Source organism: Dioscorea cayenensis, chromosome 3, assembly GCF_009730915.1.
Source record: "Dioscorea cayenensis subsp. rotundata cultivar TDr96_F1 chromosome 3, TDr96_F1_v2_PseudoChromosome.rev07_lg8_w22 25.fasta, whole genome shotgun sequence".
Classification (NCBI taxonomy): domain Eukaryota; kingdom Viridiplantae; phylum Streptophyta; class Magnoliopsida; order Dioscoreales; family Dioscoreaceae; genus Dioscorea; species Dioscorea cayenensis.
In genome coordinates, this window is record NC_052473.1 from 18,446,291 (window position 1) to 18,467,937 (window position 21,647).

At 30.4% G+C, this 21,647-nt stretch overlaps 4 protein-coding genes across 6 annotated transcripts; 3 read left to right on the forward strand and 1 right to left on the reverse strand.

Annotated features, from left to right (window-relative positions):
* The first annotated feature begins 3,965 nt into the window (after positions 1-3,965).
* LOC120283245 lies at positions 3,966-5,292 on the forward strand. Its single transcript, XM_039289895.1, has 2 exons — positions 3,966-4,641; positions 4,771-5,292. Exons 1-2 carry the CDS (start codon positions 4,376-4,378, stop codon positions 5,183-5,185), a joined length of 681 nt encoding a protein of 226 aa, XP_039145829.1. The 5' UTR covers positions 3,966-4,375; the 3' UTR covers positions 5,186-5,292.
* Positions 5,293-8,445: 3,153 nt separating this feature from the next.
* On the reverse strand, positions 8,446-10,144 carry LOC120256066 (plant intracellular Ras-group-related LRR protein 1-like). The gene is made up of 4 exons (XM_039263835.1): positions 10,055-10,144; positions 9,787-9,975; positions 9,546-9,715; positions 8,446-9,253 (listed from the first exon to the last, which is right to left on the reverse strand). The coding sequence occupies exons 2-4, from the start codon at positions 9,937-9,939 to the stop codon at positions 8,533-8,535; spliced, it is 1,044 nt and encodes a 347-aa protein (XP_039119769.1). The 5' UTR covers positions 9,940-9,975; positions 10,055-10,144; the 3' UTR covers positions 8,446-8,532.
* A 5,330-nt stretch (positions 10,145-15,474) lies between these two features.
* LOC120257661 (protein MANNAN SYNTHESIS-RELATED 1-like) lies at positions 15,475-18,416 on the forward strand. 3 transcript variants are annotated; one of them, XM_039265097.1, is made up of 7 exons: positions 15,475-15,564; positions 15,677-15,801; positions 16,413-16,551; positions 16,678-16,748; positions 16,996-17,081; positions 17,356-17,938; positions 18,010-18,416. In XM_039265097.1, the coding sequence occupies exons 2-7, from the start codon at positions 15,700-15,702 to the stop codon at positions 18,286-18,288; spliced, it is 1,260 nt and encodes a 419-aa protein (XP_039121031.1). In that variant the 5' UTR covers positions 15,475-15,564; positions 15,677-15,699; the 3' UTR covers positions 18,289-18,416. The 3 variants fall into 3 exon arrangements, with proteins under 3 accessions (XP_039121031.1, XP_039121032.1, XP_039121030.1); XM_039265098.1 differs by having other exon boundaries at positions 15,498-15,564; positions 15,695-15,801; XM_039265096.1 differs by having other exon boundaries at positions 15,501-15,801.
* A 628-nt stretch (positions 18,417-19,044) lies between these two features.
* Positions 19,045-21,217, forward strand: LOC120251317 (choline monooxygenase, chloroplastic-like). Its single transcript, XM_039259869.1, has 11 exons — positions 19,045-19,107; positions 19,190-19,352; positions 19,441-19,486; positions 19,565-19,700; positions 19,800-19,874; positions 19,950-20,162; positions 20,227-20,322; positions 20,404-20,513; positions 20,611-20,704; positions 20,785-20,835; positions 20,922-21,217. The coding sequence occupies exons 1-11, from the start codon at positions 19,045-19,047 to the stop codon at positions 21,066-21,068; spliced, it is 1,194 nt and encodes a 397-aa protein (XP_039115803.1). The 3' UTR covers positions 21,069-21,217.
* Positions 21,218-21,647: the final 430 nt, after the last annotated feature.

A 21,647-nucleotide genomic window follows, 5' to 3' on the forward strand; every position in this document is an offset into this window, starting at 1 on the left:
TTTTTTTTTTAATGTAAATAAGGTTGGACAGTCCAGATTACTCAACTATTGTTTGGATCAACGATTTAATGGTTATAGTTCATCACATTATACACTATTTAAAAAATGTTGTACTGCTCATCATACTATGTATTCTTTATCCTAATGGTACTGTCACTAACATGTGTGGCACTACAGCTGTTGAATCTCAATCCAACGATAGATACGAACATTCTTTGATTTTTAATATAAGGATGTTCGTAAAAAGAGACAATTATATATTAACCATTATACTCAAATTAAGCAACACTGTTATAAAATATAAATATATTTTGGAAAAAAAATCACCATAAAATATTATTATAGATATTGATATTTGTGAAAATTCGTAAATAAAAATCCATAAATCATGGTTAGTATATTTGGTATTTCAAACAAATTTTGTAAATATAACTTTTTTTTCATTAATTTTGAATCTATTAAAATATTTTGAGCCCAACTAGATTTGGTTCAACCAAAATGTGATTCAAGCCCAAGTTGGAACTGAAGTTTGCAAGCTTCAAACGCATTTTATGCCTTTTTTTTTTAATATCTAGCAAACATTAACAATTAAGTAATAAAAATTATGAATGCATTTATAAAAAACATTCAATGTACAAGATTATTAGTTTAAAAAAAATGTATTTGCGTTTGTTAGGACAAATTTTAAGTTCAATTTGTTCATATTTATTTTAAAATTTAGTTTTAGCTGCTTATAAATAATAATTTGATAAGTAAAATAATATATTCTCTTGGAATATATATATATATACATTAATTTTATTTATTTTTATTAAAAATATAACATAAATATTTATAAAATATAATTTAGGACAACCTTTTCTTTTTTTCTTTTTTTTTTAATCTTTTTAATGAAAGACCTGCATATGCTTGTTGTAGTTAGCAAAGTGGAAAATATCCACCATAGTTGGGCCAAATAATATAAGCCCACCAATGTTAAATTAAGCTTGTTATCATTTAGAATTTTTAACAAGAAGTTAATATTTTATTTTTTTTTTTATTTTTAAGAGTAGATTTATTTATTTCAATATTGCAATTTGGGATTGAATGGAAATTATGGCATAAATTTGAGATCAAATTGGTTTATGAGTAAAATTTATATATCCTCATCATCTTATTCAAATTGGTATATAAATAAAAAAAGTTACTCTATATATTATTATGTTTTATCTTCAAATTATTTTGTTTTTAGGATGATTAAGAAAAGCAAAATATTGTGTTATTGTTTTTTAAAATATTTTTATTCTTAATTCAAATAATTCCTTTTTAAAGATTATATAGATTTTTTCATCACAAGAACTCTGAACATGCTTCTATGTTTCGTATATATTTTATTAAAAAATTTCATAATTTACATTGTCACTGAATTACTGAGAATTATAACAAATATGTGAAGCTTTCAAATGAAACGTTGATAACAAATAAACTTTTGTTTTCTAATAACATTTATTAATCTTAATGAAAATTTATATAAATAGTGCTTGAAACATTTATATATATATATATATGTAAGTATGTGTTGAAATCTATTTCTCATTATATTTTTTACATATTTTTATTTCTAGTTTTCATCAATTTTTAATTAAGTGAACTTACCTTTTAGCGTAAGCTTTTTGCAAATTCGACCATGAATTTGAGATTGGTGATAAATCTTCACACTCAATTGAACTTTTTGGCTTCTTCTCACCCCAATTTTGATGGCGGCTCACATCATAGAAATAATAGAAGAAAACTAGATAAAAATCAATAAATTTTTGGTCTACAAAATCTTTTTTAGCTAAATTATTTTGTTTTTGTTTTTATTGTATTTATTTATTTATTTATTACCTTCTAATTAGCTCTACTTCCTTCACTTTGCTTGTGGTATATTATTTACACAAGTTCTTGCAATGAGACCTTCTAGACTTCTAGTAATTGGATAGCTTCTAAGCTTAAAATTTTCTTTTCAATTTGCAATTTGGTATAGTCTCCATTGTAAATGCTTGGATGAAGTCCCTTATCCTATCTTTGGCCACATTTTGTTGACTTATCTAAATCTTCCTCCCCTTTATTCTCTTGCCTGATTTTTAGCCAATATTATTCCTACACATATTTTTCCCTTATTATTAAATATATTAATATTGATAACAAAGATTTAATGATAAAAAAATACTATATATATATATATATATATATATATTAGAGGGAGTCGGAACTTGGAAGCACCCCCTCTCTTCGCACTCACTCTCTCTCTCTCTCTCTCTATATATATATATTAATAATTCATTGGATCTTTATTTTTATTTTTAAAATATTAATTTTTTTATAAAGTAATACCCATAATTTAAAAAATAGTATTTGGAATCAAATTAATATTTAATATTTAGATATTTTATAAATTAGTTGATATAATATAAAAGAATTTTTTTCAAACAAAATTATTGTTTAGCCTTCATTTATTACAAATTAGTTTATATAGAATAAAAATTAGAAAATAATTACAAACAGTTATTGGTTAAACTAGTGATTTTTATTAGTTAAGATATTTTATATAATTAAAAAAATATTTATATAAATATATATTTTTTATAAAATATCTATGAAAATTATTGTTTGGCTCCTTAATTTTTTATTGTCTTTCATAAAAAAAAATTTATAAATGTATTATTTTTTTTTGTAACAATTGGATCGGCCAAACTACAATAAAAATGTCTTTCAACTAATCTAATTATATTTTTTTAAATTGAAAAAACTTTTAAAAAAATTATAATATTTTACATGAGAGCAGTAAACACCCCTTTATTTTGCTTCTGGTTCCGCCACTGTCTCTGACTATATATGCACATTATTACTCTTCTATTTTGTTAAAATTGACAGAGTCATAAAATAAATTGCTAGTGGACGAAAGAAGCACACGCCTTATATATCTTATAAAAAAATCTTTTAACTGTTCTTTAATTTTTATTAATTAATTAATTTATTTTGAGATTTTGATTGGGATACAATGCATATCGCACAAGCAAAAGATCTCAAAGAATCTTTCTCCTTCTCAAACACAAGGTGGTGGGATTAATATTCCCAATAGTTCATATTGGTTGTTATCATTGAAACAATGAACTTACAATAATATTATCTTGACCAACATTACATGCAATAATATAATAAGTTCAATGTTCATTCTTGTGGAGTAGCAATTGTTGGAATATATTTTTGTTTCTTTGAATCCTTTTTGTGGTTGAAATGATACATTTGGTCCACATCCAACTCATCTTCAAAGTGGTTGGATATTTCATGCAGATAAAAATTTTGTTTAGAAGGATTACTTAAAGTGTTTTGTCTGCCATTAACTTTGAAATCTTTTTCAATGTGAAGGCTTAACCAACATCATCCTCTCTCTCTCTCTTTGCCTTTTCTTCAAAGCAATATGTACTATTGTGATTATAAATAAGATAAAAAAAAAGTCTTCTACCTTATCTTTTCATCACAATATGACTATCAATTTTGGATTTATGGAATGCAATATATATATATAATTCTTGTGTACAAAAAGGACTTTTTGGTAGCATGATTGGGTACAACACATGAAAGAAAAAAGCTGTCATCTTTACAATCTGTTCTTCAAAATCATACAACACAAAGATAATCTATTATTTTCCAAGTTTAGAGATAGAATCCAATCTTGTTCATCTAATCATATTATATCATATCATCAAGCTCCTACTTGTAAATGTAATACAATTTCACTACAACTAACAAGAAGATAAGACTCCCTTGACTTAGTCTTTGGTATATCTATACTGCCTTTATTATATTTTATTATATATATATATTAGGTTCAATATATGCAGGTCATAAGTATTGATATCTTATGTAATTGATACTTATATATATTTTTATGAGCACTCGTACATGATAACATGATAAAGATGGAGAGGATAAGGATGGAGGGACCTCTTCTTTACCCTTTCCCTAAAGACACGCAAGCTTCAACTAGTGTCAAACCATCTCATCTTCTTCTCCCCTTCTTCTTCTTCTTCTTCTTCTTCTCTCCCGCTTTCTCTCTCTTTTCCTTTTCCTTTTCCTTTTTTTTTCAATTCTTTTTCCTAACTATCATCTTGTGTTCACTATGTCTTCCTTTTATAGCTTCAAGCTTTATTTAGAACCTTTTAAACTGAATTCCAAATAAAACTTGTTACTGTTTCTGAACTGAAATATTTTACCTTCTTCTTCTTCTTCTTCTTCTTTAATTTGTGGGTGTGGGTGTGTGTGTGTGTGTGTGTATATTTAATGGAGGTGATGGCTGCCAGGCCAAGTATAAGCATAGAGACTCACAACTCAGTAGGATCAGCTTTACCATATGTCGCCCTTCCACTCTTCATCCAAACAAACATCAATACACAACAAGAAGATCAACAACAAGAATCCATGCATCCTTCCATTGCCAACCATGATGAGGAGGAGGAGGGAGGAGAAGGAGGATGTCTCATCAGAAAGCTCCTCCATAGGACAACCAGACCAAAGCTCATCAGAGGATGAGGAGCAAGTGGATGATGAAGTCCAAAGCAAGTTCAAGAAACCATTGATCATGTCCTTGAATTCTATTCAAGAAGCTCTCCCCATCAAGTAACCAAATCCATTCTCTATTTATTTATATATATATATATATAGATAACTTGTCAACTTGATCATTTGAACTCATGTGTATTTCTTCTTTCTAATTTTTTGTTTGGTTTTGTGTTTTGGTTATTGTAGGAGAGGGTTGTCAAATTACTTCAATGGAAAATCAAAATCATTTGCATGTTTATCAGATGTGATGAATGGGAAAGCACTAGACTTGGTGAAAAATGAGAACCCTTTCAACAAAAGGAGAAGAATTCTAATGGCTACCTCTAGAAGAGCTTCATATAATTCCCTCATTCAAGTTGATCATAATAACAACTCTTCTTCTTGTTCTTCTCTTCCTCCATTAATGCTTTCCTCCTCTAACTTCACATTAGAAGAAGAGAAAGAAGATGATGATCACAATGACAAGCTACCACTTGAAGGCTCATCAACATCTTCATCATCTTCATCTTTAGCTCCACTCTCTATACTTGATACAAAGGCTTTCAACAAGTCTTTCAAGTCTCCAAGATCTTTCTCTCTCTCTGATCTCCAACATGTTTAATTATACAAAGCTAGCTAGCTAGCTTTCTTTCCTTTCTTATTATATTTATGTGTATGTATGTAGTTTAATTAACAATCAATAAAACTTTTCTTTGTTCTTCAACTTAATTGTTATTTAAGAAATTATTATTATCACTTTTATGTATACATCTTGTGAAATTTCTCATATATTTTTGCTTACATAAATTAAGCTGGTTGGAAATGTAAAGAGCATCAAAAGATGTCAAAGATCTTCAGCATGAAGTGGATTACTCTCTAATCAAAAATTCCTTTTTGAAATTATGTATGTAATTGATAATTATTCTGTTATTTAATTATATAAACAAAGTCCCACTTTGTTCAACTTAGAGACAGTTGAAGTTGTACAATTTTGTTTGGTTAAACTTGCTTTTGAAGGGAAATGAAATATTAAATAATTAAGGCTTAATTATGTTTCTAACTAAATCATTTGTGTTCATTTTTTTTAATGGAATTTCCACCTTATGTTATTTTTTTTTGGTATTTAATTATATAAACAGAGTCAACTTATTCACATCATCAAAAAGTAATCCAAGTAATTGCTAATTTTATATGGACACTAATTTCAATCAACTAAACCATCATTAAAACTGGTTTTTATTCTCCAAACAATAAAAGATATAAGTAAAAGCTAGGATCAAATTGGGGAAAAACTTTCAAGAAAACAGAGTAAATAAAATTAGTGTAAGCAGGGCTAAATGTAAATTGTCCTTTTTTTTATAATTAAATAATCATATACAGTAACAAATAGAAAAACAGTTTGTAAGAGTACCACAAAGGACTGTCTATTTGCATATAAATTAAGAATGGGATTGAGGAGGTATCATTAGCTATTTTTGTTTGTTTTAATTTTTTTATATTTCTTTAAACAAGGAAAAGGACTCCTTCAACATTTACAATCTGATTGGTAGGCTCTTTTTGACTAATGCAGTGGCCAATAGTTACCATTATTTCTCGGTGGTCACTTCAAGCATCAAATTAATTTTTTTAAATTTCTATAATTCAAAAAATGGTTTTTTTTTTTAAATTTTTTAATTTTACATTTATTGTATGACATTATTGAAGGTCATTACTGGTATGAAGAAAAGAAAAATAAATAAAAAAAATGAGTTTATGATAGCTTCATGGTTAGGGCTTCTCCAACCATGCTGTATATTTGGTGTTTTAATCCAAATTTGGCACAGAATCAGCTTTTATTTGGCGTCAAAATCATGTGCCAAACTGAGAAACTGCTACAGTGGCGCTATATGTTTTTTTATTATTATTTTTTTAAATTTTCATTAGGAGACTAAGGAGAATAAAAATGACAAAAAAGAAAAAATGGGTAAGTTTAGAATAGTTTAGTATGGAAGATGTTCTTATTTTCTGAGAGGCATCCATGCTCACTATAATTATTAGAATATTTGCTTATAGATATCCATTTTATATTTAGCTATTAGATGTTAATTACTCAATTAGATTTTAAGTGTATTTGAATTTCAAATATTTTCAAAAGACATTTATTGTACAATCAAATTTTAAGTGTATCTATGTGATATCATGTATATCACTCGCTTGAATATCATGTATATCTAGTTAGAGACATTCACTCCTTATGGACATATGTTACTTGCTCAAATTTCAAGTGAGTCTAGATTTTTTTTCACTCTTATAAACAAAAATAGAAATAAGAGTGGAATCTTTTTAAGTTTAACAATATAAAATTTAATTTAAAATAAGTTTTATAGAGTACCCTGTGGACTAACAGTGAAGGAAATTTGTTGTTTCAAATATGGGAACAAGAAAGACTTATTTATTGATGATTTAAATGCATAGTTTTTTCTAAGCTGTTCCTGTTATGGAAACTTTATTTGGATTATAAATAGTTAAATACCTCATTTAATTCCTCCACTTCATCTTACTGCCACCCAATTCACATTATTGAAGTCAATTTCATCAAGCAGCAGTACTGCTTTTGGAGTTATTGGAATTAAGCTTTTCCTCATTTATTTATTTGTTTTTATCTAAAATTCTAATATATAAATTATATCAATTGAATTAACTAAATAATAATGGCCATGAGAAATATAAGATTAATAGTTTGGATGTATATGTCATTATTGTTATCATGTGAAGTTTGATGACTTCAAGCTTGTTTGAGTGGGTCACATAACCATATAACTATAAGATTTTTATTTCTGTGGCTTAGAAAAAAGGAGATAAATGAATTTATCTTACTTATACTATATATATATATAAATTAATTAAATCGAAAATTGTATTTCTTTTGATTACCTATACAAATATAATTGTATGATTTGTTCAAGGAAAACACAGGAAATTTTTTTATTTATATTTTCAAATATGTCTCATTGTCATGTCACGTATGGCAAGAAGTTTATTTAAATCCATTTAGATAAAAATAAATTCTTCATTAAAACCTTGTGCGTATAAAATTTTATCATATAAAAGAAATCCTATTTTTTTGTGTTCAAATATACCTCATTGTCATGCCACACATGGCAAGAAGTTTATTCAAACCCATTTAGATAAAAATAAGTTCTTCATTAAGACCTTGTTTGTATAAAATTCTGTATATCATATAGCAAAAATTCTATTTTTTGTGTGGACATTTAAATCATTTTATTGCCATTTATGTGTAAGAAATGTCTCAATTAATATGATTTTGTTTCACTTTTAGAAAAAAAAAACCTAAACATATATAGATACTTAAAAAATAATTAACCTTTTAAAACAAATATTTTTTTTTTTATTTCTGGTCCAAATTACATAAATAACATATCAAAGAATGATTAAAATTTAACAAACACATGTCATTCTTTTGCTCTCATAAATGAACAAGAACATGTAAGCAAGATTTTTATTTTTATTTATTTATTTTTTTAACAAAATAACAAGCACTATCTTACAAAGGGTGTTAAAGTTAAATGATGGAGACAAAATTTTCACATATACAATTAATTTTTGAGTGTTTTAATAAAAATATCAATAGTAGACTTAAATTTTTGATAATCTGATCAAGTCATCATATTACACATTTTATTTATGCCTTAACCATATACAGAAGAGAGTTAAATTTTTGACTTCTCACACAAATTACATTGCAGCTGACTAGACGAGTGAGACAATAGCTTCTCTAAATTTGTATCTATCAACCTTCATATAAAATTCATAAATAAACCGTACAAAATCAATATATGAACAAAATTTCATTAAGAAACTTCAAAGTTTAAAACAGCCAAAGCAAGCATACATACATACATACACACATTTATATTTATACTTATATTGAGAAACATGCACACTAATTAATCATTAGTACTACTACTACTAACTCTTGGGAGAGAAGACACGTAGTGGAGACAACAAAGCGGCTAGCCTCGCCGGAGTACTCTTAGAACTAGCATTCTTCATCTCATGCTCCGGCGTGATCAACAACCCTTCATTCATATTAACCATCCTCCCATCAAAAGCTCCACACCTCACCACCTTCTTCAACCAAGAACCTTTTCTTCTTGTTGTTGTTGTTGATGATGATGTTGATGGCCTTATCTTTTTCCCTTTCCCACCTACTACCTTAAACCCTTCACTCATCTTTGCATTCATATAGTCCCTAACTTCATCAACTCCCTTAATAACAACCTCCATTGGAGGACACACTAGAGGGTTCCCTTCAGCCATGAACTTTGTGAGGTTTGTCAAGCATGCAAAAGAGTTAGGAAGTGTGGAGATGGAGTTGTAACTTATGTTGAGTTCAGTGAGGGAAGTTAAGAGGCCAATGGAGTAAGGGAGGGAGTGGAGGAAATGGAAGTTTTGGGAGATGTTTAGTGTTTTTAGGTTGATGAGGTTCTCGAGATCATCGGGGAGGGACCGGAGACAGTTTAGGTGAACGTCGAGGTGCTGGAGTCCGGTGAGGTGGGAGGTGGAGAATGGGAGGAAGATGAGCTTGTTGGAGTTCACTGAGAGCTTCTCAAGCTTTGTTAGTTCAAAGCCTATGGCTTCTGGCAGGTTTGTTAGCTTGTTGAAGTTGGCATCCAGTTCCACTAAAGCCCTACCAACAATATACATACATATATATATTATATATATTCACAACTTTATTGAGCTACCCAAATTTAAATAATATATAAATATATATATATATATAGTTGTGGTTTTAGGTTTATATAGTTGTTCTTGTGTCACTTCTCAATGAAATAAAAACATACTTGCTTTTTTGGAAATAGTCAAATTGGCTGAACTATATATATATATTCTTTTTTGTCTTCTTTATTTGTTTATTGTTCTCTATATCATGTTAATATTTATATATATCATAGCGAATAATAATAATAGTAATTTACCTGCAATTCTCAATCATCTTTGGAAGAGACTCAAGCATATTACTAGAGACGTTAAGGACTTTGAGCTTTAAAAGACATCCGATGGAATTTGGTAATACATGCAACTGGTTTGAATGTAAGTCAAGCACCACTAAATTTAACATTCGAGCTATAATCGACTCCGGGATGCTCTGCTCACCAAAGTAACACAATTTTTGACTCCAAGAAAGAGAGATATATTAAAGATATATTAAAGATATACCTGAAGATTATTATTGGAAAGATCAAGCTTAGTGATGCATGCTAGATTAAGTGAAGTGTTTGGAAATGAAGACAAAGACATGCCACTAAGATCAAGTTCATGCTCCTCTTTTTCCTTCTCTTCTTCTCTCTTCTTTCTCTTCTCCATCTTCATATATATATATATATATATATATATTTCTTCTTCAAACTATATATGACACAAAATATAAATTAACAAACCATTAATTAATAGCATATCCTATATATATATAGAAGATGATCATCACCTTTTGTAGAGCTTGGAATCAAAAGCAAAACAAATAAGAAAGACAAAATAAAGAAGAAGAAGAAGAAGAAGAAGAAGAAGAAGAAGCTTTTGCAAGACTAGAACTCAAGTGTGGTTTGATGATCATGAGAGGTCTTATTTATGGTATGCAAAAGCACACTGTGTGAAATTGAATCATTGAAGTTTCCAAAGGACGTACGGTCATTGTACCATGGCACGGCACGTCTTTAATTTGAAAAGTCAATCCACCGCCTGCCTCGTTTATTTTGCTGAGACTTGCTAAGATAAACTCATATGTGTATATATATATATATATGTATAGACATAACATGAGGACAAGAAATTAAAAAAGAGAATGAAAAATAAATATTATCTTTGAATAATATTAAAAAAAATGAGGTCAATTAATTAGTGTGTTCATACTCCATCCAATCTCATTTATATGCCTCTCTACAATCACAAAGGTACACATATATCCTTATTTTATAACCATTTGAAAATTTAAGGATATATTCTTGTATATGTATGTACATGTACCGATGTACGTATGTATATACCCCCAACTTGTAGCTAATCATGTATAGGTTCTTGCACCAAAATCTTATCCCAATCTTAGGATAAGATCTCGGGTAGATTGAAATGTCTTTCAAATATTTTATTAAGAGTACGAAAATAATAATTACATGAATGGATATATTTCTAACTTATAAATAATTATAATTTAGTATTAAAAAATATATAATGAGATAAGGATATATATTTATATATATAACACTTATGAAATATTTGAAATGTTAAATATTTAAAAGTGTATATATATATTATATGTAAAAGAAATGTCAATTTTTTTAAATATAGAAAACTTTATTGGTGTGTATCTATAATTTTAAAAAAATAAATAAATAAAAAGGATTATCTTGATTTTTTGCTTAAAAAATACCTAATGATTTTGTCCACATCCAGTGGATTTTTTTTTCCAGTTATTTGTTTAATGATTGTGATTTATTCATATTATTTTTTAAAAAAAAGTACATAATGAAAATATTTATACAAATGTTAATTTTATATATTTGATATGTAAAAAAATAATCTATAATTATCAAAAGATAAAGGCTTAACACTATGTAATTAATATCTAGCAAACAAATAAGAATAGTGGTTATATATCCACAATATAATATATAATTCCAGATAAATAAATAAATAAATAAAAACGTCTTGATAAAGACGAAGAGTGTGAATGGTGATTGGTTAATTATTTTTGGTGTATGAACATAAATTATATTGTGTGAAATAAGTACAAATTTTATTAGATAAGATATATGACTTTCTTCCCTTGATGACAACCTTTAAATTGACTTTTTGATAAAATATATCTTTAATGTCAAATATTGTCTACAATTGGATGCATGCTAATCAACTTTCACAAGTAAACTTTAATGCTCTTTTTTGAAAAGGTGGATGAACAGTTTAATTAAGTAAAAGCAAAGTATAGAAAAATAAACAAACCTCTCACATCACAAAGCGTGGAAGGGTAGCCCAAAAGATACAAAAAAAAATGCTCATTTTTGTCACGGTCTATCTTTCACCCCTTTTTTTTTTGGTGATACTAGTATGCTTTATTTTATTTCTCATATATATATGTACAATGCTAATTTTATCGTGTAATAAATATCTGAAGTTTTGTTTTTATTTTTTGAACATAAAACTGTTCATATTTTCTATTCTTAATAATCTTGGTAAGAATTAATTAAAATTATTATCGAAGTTTAACATAATTAGAAATATTGACGATTATATATATATTGGATGAAAATAATAGCAAGTAGTCGATTGTCGTATTATATTTATTATGAAAAACTCTAATATTACACTCAAGTCAAATATCTTAGTTCCAATTATATCATATATATTTGCATCAGTGTATAACTTAATTTGTTTGTCAAATATACATACATAAATAAATATATACACATACACATAAGCAAAAGCATGTCATACTTGAACTTTCAAAGATAAACAAAAATTGAAGTCATCCTGTTGAAATAAAAGACATAGACTTGTAATGGATTAATGCATGGTTGAGTGAGTTGAGTCTATATAAGTAACTATCAACGTTTATCAAGCCATTGATTAATGAAAAACATGCACCATTGCTCAATTAAAGAATGTCATTTTGTTGAAATAATTTAAAAAGCCATAGACTTTGTTTTGGATTACTATGCATCTATCAACGTTTATAAAGTCATTGATTAAGGAAAAGCACATTATTAATGAGATATATATTTATTTCAAAGCTCATGAACTCTTTGACATCACCGATGGCATATGTTGTTAATAGTGTAACAAAAAAAATTACGTACACTAAAGAAAAAGCACAATGATAAAAATGTGACTCAAAGTCTACAGAAAATGCCGCAAAATTTGATCTTACTTGATAATTCGATTGTGAAATTAATAGGCTTAGATTTAATATTTAAAATACATTAATTAATTTAATTGTATAAATTGTTCAAATAATTATATATTACTAGAAGATTTGTTTAGATACTTTTGATTAACTATTACTATCATGTGAGTTTGTTCTCTAACCAAATTACTTTTAAGTTATTCTTTTTTTTAAAAAAAATAAAATTTAATTGCTTAATTGTTTATTTATTTAAAAATATTAATTCATCCATCAATAAAAATCATCTCCAAGATAGCCTCCTTTTAAATATCTCGATAAATGAATCTCAATCTGCATTCATTTAGAGTCGCTAATAATATCATGGCAGTAGATCAGGGACTAATCTTTAGCCTAAAAAAAAATGTAAGCTATCTGGTTATGCTTTTAATGTGGACTTTACAAAAACTTTTGACACTTTGGACTGAGACTTACTATAAGATTATTCTTTCATCATCCAAGCGCATATTCTTATTAATGACTCACCTCATGGATTTAGACAGGCCTCATGCAAGGAGAACCTCTTTCTTCTTTGTTATTTTCCCTTGCCACAAATACCCTCGGCTTTATTTTCACCGATGCCCTTAATTATATTATGAAGTCCTATATAATTTGTTTTTTGGGGATCTTGGGAAGATGTGCCACTTCCAATGCGCTGACAATTTAATTGTTTTTTACTGCTAGAGGCATTGAGGACATCAAAGTTATTAAGCTCATTGTTTATTTCTTTGAAAGACTTGGACGACCAGTAATTAATTTCATACTCTATTAGATTTGGTTTTCTTTCATGAATTGGACTGACATATGCTCTTACCTACGCCCATGGCCAACTCTTTCTCTCACTTATTTGAGGGTTTCGATATCTAGACGATGACCCCGCAAGTAGGATTGAATGAAGCTAATCCTTGTTGTCAGGGTGAAACTTTCCTCCTGGAAAGCAAATTATATGTCTCTCGAAGGACAACTCACCCTTTAAACTCTGTGCTATCCACCATCTCTACTTACTATACTTGATTTGTAGGTTACTGACTTAGGGTTATAAAGAAAATTGATAAAGTCCGCTAGGATTTCCTCTGGAGACGACCGAGACTTAGGGAGCCTCAAGTCATAAGGCTAGTGGTTTGGCAACACTTTTGCGAGCCTTGGGACCACATAGGTTGGGCACCCTTAACGTCTAGGATTTTAACAACGCATTGTTGGGTAAATGGTGGTGGAAGATCTACACTTGCTAAGTAGAATATTGTTGGTCTAGGATTATCCAATTCAATTATATGATCCTCCTAGCACTTATTCCACTCCCTGGCATGAAGAAAGTCATTTTGGGCTAGCATCTCTAGTTATCCTACCTGCTTTTCGAGCGTGTATTCTCCTAATTTTATAGGATGGCACATCTACCTCTTTCCAGTTTGATAGGCGGTTAGATGGTAAGGCTCCTAGAGACATCTAGCCTACCCTCTTCTATGATTGTATTGTTCCTTAGATTTTTGCCCAACAATTTTTCCTTGGTTCACCCAATCTAGCCACCTTCTTCTGGAACTCTTCCCTCATTGACATCCATTTGTTGAGTTCTCTTATGCCAACTTTACCCACAACATTGAGGACCGGAAGATCTAGAGCGTGGAAAGCAATTGTGCTTTTTCGGTTAGATTATTTTATAAATTCTTCCTTAATTGATGGCGGTCTCAAATGCCCTCTTAGTAATATTTTTTTGGAAAGTAGCTTACCTGTGTAAGATAACATTATTTAACTGGTGGACATAGGATAACAAAATTCTCACTTTTGATGACTTGGCCAAACAGGGATGTAATACCCTTTCTTCATCCATATGCCTTCTTTACCATGAAGCTGTCGAAACTATTGATCACATTTTCTTGGTGTGAGTTTGGAATGCGTAATGACATTATTTTGGCCAAATTCTTGGGCCGCAAAACTTTCTTATACATAAGGCGTACTTGTGAGAGCTATTATTAGGAACATCTGGTTGGAAAGGATTAAGCGCATTTTCAATGAGCGTTCTCTTCCCCCTATTTCCATTAGTATTAAAGCTGACTATATGTTCTTGTTCTGGTTTGCTTCAGCTTAGGATTCGTAGAGGGTCTCAATGGAGATTTACTTTCGACCATCAGGAGCTCCCTTGATTTTCTTTGCACATCTTCTAGTGCGAGCAAAGTGTCATTGCTGTTGCTGAGAGCCCACACCCCCTAGAGAGTGATTCAGTTTGTTGGTTAATAGAAGGTTTTGGATTTTTGGCACTAAACGGATATTATTTCTTATTTCTATACCCCTAATCTTCTTGTTTGTTTGTTTCCCTCTTAGTATGGTCTGATGTATGCAGGGATATTTTTCACTCCTAATGATCGATTCTTGTTTCTTTTGCTTTGTTTTTCTAATCTTCTGATGTTTTGTTTGGATCCAATAGTTGTACTTGTATTTTCTTCGTATTATTAATTTGTGATTTATCCATTTTATCAATATATATATATTAATAAAAAAATTAGCTAGCATGAGAATTAATCTATATCATTAACATCATTAACAATCCTATCTTTCAATTTTCATCCTTCTATTAATTCAGTTTTATGATTTTTTACATATTTAGAGGTGATGGTTATACTAAACGAAAGTATATGTTTAATATACTCCATGACATAAACAATTACATTTAATTTTATAAAATATTCAAATAATTATATATTATATTAATTTTAAACTAGTAAGTTTGTATTTGTTTTAATCGTTATTAACTCACAGCAATCTAACATATATTTTGATTTTTTTATTAATTAAAACAATTCAAATTCCTATTTATAAAATTTCTAATTACTTAAATAAATTCCAAAGCACTAAAAATGTAATTATAATTATAATTATAATTAATCAGATATTTTTATCACCTAATTTGATAATTTCTATTAATTTAAACAATATTAACACAATTCTATATATATATATATATATTAAAAAAATTATTATTAAAAAAAAAAAACATAGCAGGTGAGACAGGTGAGTGTCGGCTCTACAGTTCATAGGTCAAGTGTTGGCTCTTCTCTCTCTATCTCTCACTGGTTCGAGCTCTAAAAAGCTTTGTTTTTTGCTTTAGATCTCTGAGAGTTGTATTGCATTGTGGCATTGTTGAGAAATTGGAGGAAAGACTCCATCTTTGATTCTTTTTTTCAGTTCATTGTTGTATTGCAGCTTTAATGGCTGTGGATCCAAGGCAGGTGTTGGCCGGGTTCCTGACCATCTCTATGTTTGTTTTGCTTGGCAATATGATTAAGCAGGATCACTTTGATTCAGTAGAGGTACACTTTTTGAAGACAAAAATTGCGACTTTTTTAGTTTTTGTGGGTTTGAGATCCAAAACTCTGTTTTTTTTTTCTTCAGAAGTTATTGTTGTTGTTCTATTACTGGCAGATTTGTAGTTGAATCTCATATGAAGAAAGTTAACCGTTTGTTTGAATGTTGTGGGGATTTGATTGTTTTGTTGAGCTTCATTTGCTTGTTGATTTGCTTGGCTTAATAGAGGGATTCACTAATTCAATGGATCTCAAGATCTCGACTTTCAGATTTGATGTAGCCCTGTTGTTCAGTTGGAAATTTAGCTTTCTGAACAAAGGAAATGAGAGATTTTCATCCTGATGGCTGTGTCGGCCAATGTATGATAATTCTGATAATTAAACAAGTGACAATTAAGTAGCAGAGATATTGCTGTATGGAATGGATTGTCTATGTCCATTTATGAACAAATTGTCATTACATGGCTTGCTACAAATGATCCTGTTTCCCGGCTTTGTTCGACTGCATTTGTGCATGATCACTGCCTGTGTGATACTGTTATTTGAGTGATTGTTGTGTGTGATATTATTGTTGGAGTGCTACTTAGAGTTCGATGCTTTTTGTTTGATTTGTGCAGGACAATATCTTGCATAATTCAGATGTTCAGATTAGTGTGGTAAAGATTGAACAAGAGGCAGATGTGCTCCCAATGGTCAAGGGGCCATGGGAGGAAAACAGTCAAGAGCTAAAAACATGCTGGACAAGGCCAAGCCCAAGTAAATTACAGATTTCCTTTCTGATTAACAAACAGCAGGCATTACCGTAATTATTATTTTCCACTTATTTGACATTGAACAATAACATTTGCCTTTTGCTTTCTCCTTCTGAAATTTAACTTGCAGATGGTGCAGAGGAATCAAATGGTTATATTACATTCTCTTTGAAAAGTGGCCCTGAGTACCATATGTCCCAGGTATATTCATCATGAATTTTACTTGTTTTTTGTTCCTCATCACAAATAACACCAACTGTATGAATTTCTTTGGCACACTTGATAAGTAAAATTAATTAATAACCACAGTTGCAGGGAAATTATACACATGCCCTTGCCTAGATATGTTTTTATTGGTTTATAGTGTATTTCGATTGAAAAGTTGAATCAAATTCTTAAGATGCCTCCTAGTAGTAGTGTAGGATATTTGACGAGTTCTATGAATCAGGTTGCAGATGCTGTTGTTATCGCAAGGTATCTCCGCGCCACACTTGTGCTCCCTGACATCAGAGGAAGTGTACCAGGGCAAAAGAGGTATGCTTTACCAAAATTTAAAATTTTCCAAGTTTTTTCCTCCAGTGAATCAAGATATGTTTGATGTTAAATTCCTGAAGCATTAGATGGATTCACTTGGGTTGGCTGTCCTAGACTGTTCTCTTGTACAAGATAAAACTATTTATTGAAAGAATAAGCAATAGTAACGAGTTTTTTAGTAACCAATAATTCACTTTGTCTGGAAGAGAAGCTATCAATGTAGTGTACTAACAAGTGCGTTTTTCATAGACATTTTTTTGAAATGTTTTTGCAGGAATTTCCAAGATATGTATGATGTTGAGAAGTTTTTAAACAGCATGGATGGAATTGTTAAGATAACTAAGGAAATTCCTGCCGAAATAGCAACTGGAAAACCAGCAGTTGTGAGAGTTCCCAACAGAGTTACAGAGGACTTCATTGTGAAAGAAATTGAGCCAATTTTCCAAACTAAAAGCTACTTGAGGCTTGCAACCTCATTCCCTTCTATAAATTTGAGACTGAATGATAAACAGAATGATGACTTGGATACGACAACCTGTTTAGCAATGTTTGGCAGCCTAGAACTAAAAACAGAAATTCAAGAAGTTGCTGAACAGATGGTTTTAAGGTTGCAAACACTCAGCCACAAATCGGATGGTAAGTTCATTGCTGTTGACCTGAGGGTTGATGTCCTCGAGAAGAAAGGCTGCAAGGAAGCCGGGGGCCAGGGAAGGCAAAGTTGTTATAGTGCACAAGAAGTTGGTGATTTTCTGAAGAAAATTGGATTTGATGGTGACGCAACCATATATCTCACTCAAACTTGGTGGCATGAAAGTCTCAATCCTCTCAAGGACATGTTCCCAAAAACTTATACAAAGGTGAGTGCACTTTTCTGTGTATAATGTTCAATGAATTCTTGAGTTTTGATCCAATTTTTTTTTTCATGCAGGATGACATAATGCCTCCAAGCAAGAAAGGTGAATTCCTCCTGTCAGGAAATGTAGGACTAGAAAAGGCATTGGACTTGTATGTTTGTTCGCAAAGTGATGTGTTTGTGCCTGCAATTTCTGGCATGTTTTATGGAAGTGTCGCAGGCAAAAGAATAGCTTCTGGTAGGAGTCAAATTCTTGTTCCTGCTCAAATCTCTGGCTCATCTGCTTCAGCGTCGGATTTCATATCATCCTACGTTACCATGAAGAATCATTTGGCTTATTCTTGTTACTGTTGATTTCTTGTTTATCAGAACTGCCACAAATTGTTCATGGTATTTCTGTGCTTTTAAAGAACATGATCTTGTATGCTATGCATCAAATTTCTGAAAGTATAAATTTCTATTGTATCATTATCAAGTGTCAATTTGAAGATTCAACTTGATTTGTTTGATGTTAGACTCCATTGCAGATTGGATCCATGGACATTATCCCAATGATCTCACATGACTTCATGACTTAATATATATATATATATATACATGCGTACTCAAATTTCTGAAAGTACAAATTTCTATTGTATGATTATCAAGTGTCAAATTGAAAATGCAACTTGATTTGTTTGATGTTAAGACTCAATTGCAGATTGGATCCATGGACATTATCCCAATGATCTCACATGACTTCATGAATTAGTATACATATACATATATATATATGTATATACATATTCTCCATGTGTAGCATGAATATTAAATAATCTTCTTATTCAAACACTGATACATTGAAATGATTTTGTATTTAAGTAATCCAAGTGGGACAATCAATTGCAGATTAGATCGAAGGACGTTATCCCAATGTTCTCACATTACCTCTTGAATTAGATATATACATTACTTCATGAATTAGGTATATATTGTCCTTGTGAAGCATCTTCTCATGTTCTTCAATCTAAGTACTATGTAATTTGTCATCCTAACACCGAAACATCTAAATGATTTTATTTTAAATTAATTCATGTGGGACTATTAATTCTGACCAGCTTTCAGATATACATGAACCTGAAGGACTGTGCAGCATGCACTGCAGCCATGGCCATGTTCCAAATTGTATCTCATGTCTGCAATACGAGGGCATTCCCTCCATCTTATTCCCTCAGACTCATCTCTCACAATATATCGAAGCCGGAGAATGGCCTGAAACTGGTCCCTGCTGCCCAGTCTGCAGCTTCCATTGCCAAAACTTTTGATCCTACAGTCTCTTTGCGTGAAAGCCAGTACACCTCCAAGCTCTTGGTACACTGATCCATCCTTCCTCCAACTTGAGCTCCAGCATGTTTTCTTTCGAGGATGGCAAACTGTTGGTATATATATATATATATATCTACATACAAACACACACTAAATACAGCAAAATTTCTGTCTTCACTGATCACTGAAAATTGTTTTCAGGTTTTACTGAACATGTGGAGAATCCTTGCGACTTTTTCTCAGGAAGGTGTGTTTGATCACTTGCATTGCAATGCGTTCCATTTATGTCTCATCAATTTCATGAAGCATATCTGATGAAAAACAGGTTGGGAAATGTAGAGTATTTAGTCTGCAGAGATGCAAAAGGAGATCTTCATGCATTTCACAATGCATGCAGGCATCGTGCTGCTCTCCTCGTCTCTGGCAAAGGAAGCAAGTCCTGCTTCTCATGTCCTTATCATGTAATTAAGTTTATAATTCAATCCATGTTTCCATTGTTCATAACATGTTTGTGTATATATACTAATTCAATACGACAAGTCTATGCTTGTGTTTCTCAGGGATGGACTTACGGATTAAATGGGTCACTCTTGAACGCTAACAGAATGGCTGGGATTCAGAACTTCAACAAAGATGTATAAATATATAGATACGTTGAATTCTCAAAAGCTATATCGGTTTTCTAACTGATGTTCTTTTATGGATTATAGGACTTTGGGTTAGTACCAATCAACATAGCTACATGGGGACCTTTTGTTCTGATAAATTTGGACAAAGATATACCATTTCATCAGAAATCAACTGCAGAGAAAGTGGAGTATGAATGGCTTGGGGATGGTTCAGAAATAATGAGCACCAATTTGAATTATTTGTCAGTAAAACACGTCCGGAGGCGAGAATATGTCATTGATTGTAACTGGAAGGTATGTTCCTCATGTGTTGATGAGTTTATCTGCTGTAAATGAATGTTCGGTATTTTTCATGCAGGTTTACTGTGATAATTTTTTAGATGGCGGCTATCATGTTCCTTATGCACATAAAGGCTTTTCGTCATCTCTCAACATGAACACATACACTACCGAGGTACAAAAAAATCTTATGAATTAACATGAAACAATGATATAAAGATTCATCAAAGTCGCCTATTTTAATTAATTCTAGTAGGTTTATGAGAAGATTATTGTACAAAGATGTGAGAGTGCTTCCACAAACGATAACAGGCTCGGATCAGATGCATTTTATGCATTTGTTTACCCAAACTTCATGGTTAGCAGGTATATGTGTGTGTGTGTGTGTGTAATATCATGCATGTTAAAAATTAGTGCATTTAATCTTTATGAATGCTAAGAAGCTTATCTAATCTGCAAACAGGTATGGTCCTTGGATGGAAACAAACTTAGTTCTTCCAATGACTTCAAGTAAATGTCAAGTGATTTTTGATTACTTCCTCGACGAAACACTGATGGTGAGTAGTGAGGACTCCTTTATATGATCATCAATTCATCATTTGGGCTTAATTAATTCTTAATGAATTTAATTATCTAGGATGACAAAGTCTTCATAGAGAAAAGCTTAGAAGAGAGCCATGCAATTCAGGTACATATAAATACTCTATCTTTCTAAAATTTTTTTGTGTTTGTAGTCGTAATCGAAATCGTATTCTTTGTGGAGTATTATTTTAGGTGGAAGATGTTGAGATTTCTGAAAGAGTTCAGAGAGGATTAGAATCACCAGGCTACTGCAGTGGAAGATATGTACCATCTGTTGAAATGGCTGTGCATCATTTTCATTGTCTTCTTCATCAGAGCATCAATCAAAATTTATATTAACAAACATACATACATACATATACATCTATAATATATATATATATATATTGATGTTTGGATTGTATCAATATTGTTTTAGAATATTTGGCCTGCATTTAATCTCTTGTTATTGTTTCTTTTGTTCATTTGTTCAATAGAACAAAAGAAGAGTTTGGTTGTGATAAGAAATGTTGATGATGATGATGATGTGTGCAAAGAACCATGCTTTAGTTTTTTTTTAAATATTATTTGTGTGTTCCTTTTCTTATATTTTCCTCAATCTAATGTGTGACTTATTGGGAGGAAAAGGGTATTTAATTCTCTTTTTGGGTTTTTTTTGGTTGTGTGCCCTCCAAAACTTAATAATTACTATTATATTTACTTATATAGCCTTTAATAGAAGTTAATTAAAAACTTTTATAAACCAAACTACTCTAGACTTTCGTTCTTTTATATAATATGACAAAAGATCAGCTGGGGACGTTCATAGCAATATCCCCAGAAATTAAAAATATAGAGAGATGATTAAGAAGAAAGAGATAGAAACATACTGGTTCATAAATAGAATCATTAACAGATATGGGGATGTTCATAGCAACC

What these genes read in the sequence shown, in the direction of transcription:
- LOC120283245 (XM_039289895.1), top strand. Translation starts at nt 4,376, where the DNA reads ATGTCGCCCTTCCACTCTTCATCCAAACAAACATCAATACACAACAAG. An exon ending in CAAGAAGCTCTCCCCATCAA is followed by an intron (nt 4,642 to 4,770) that starts GTAACCAAATCC and finishes TGGTTATTGTAG; the next exon opens with GAGAGGGTTGTCAAATTACT.
- LOC120257661 (XM_039265097.1), top strand. Translation starts at nt 15,700, where the DNA reads ATGGCTGTGGATCCAAGGCAGGTGTTGGCCGGGTTCCTGACCATCTCT. An exon ending in ATCACTTTGATTCAGTAGAG is followed by an intron (nt 15,802 to 16,412) that starts GTACACTTTTTG and finishes TGATTTGTGCAG; the next exon opens with GACAATATCTTGCATAATTC. An exon ending in AGTGTACCAGGGCAAAAGAG is followed by an intron (nt 17,082 to 17,355) that starts GTATGCTTTACC and finishes ATGTTTTTGCAG; the next exon opens with GAATTTCCAAGATATGTATG.
- LOC120256066 (XM_039263835.1), bottom strand. Translation starts at nt 9,939, where the DNA reads ATGAAGATGGAGAAGAGAAAGAAGAGAGAAGAAGAGAAGGAAAAAGAG. An exon ending in TTTCCAATAATAATCTTCAG is followed by an intron (nt 9,716 to 9,786) that starts GTATATCTTTAA and finishes TTTGGTGAGCAG; the next exon opens with AGCATCCCGGAGTCGATTAT. An exon ending in AAGATGATTGAGAATTGCAG is followed by an intron (nt 9,254 to 9,545) that starts GTAAATTACTAT and finishes TATTGTTGGTAG; the next exon opens with GGCTTTAGTGGAACTGGATG.
- LOC120251317 (XM_039259869.1), top strand. Translation starts at nt 19,045, where the DNA reads ATGAACCTGAAGGACTGTGCAGCATGCACTGCAGCCATGGCCATGTTC. An exon ending in GCTTCTCATGTCCTTATCAT is followed by an intron (nt 19,701 to 19,799) that starts GTAATTAAGTTT and finishes TGTGTTTCTCAG; the next exon opens with GGATGGACTTACGGATTAAA. An exon ending in TGAACACATACACTACCGAG is followed by an intron (nt 20,323 to 20,403) that starts GTACAAAAAAAT and finishes TAATTCTAGTAG; the next exon opens with GTTTATGAGAAGATTATTGT.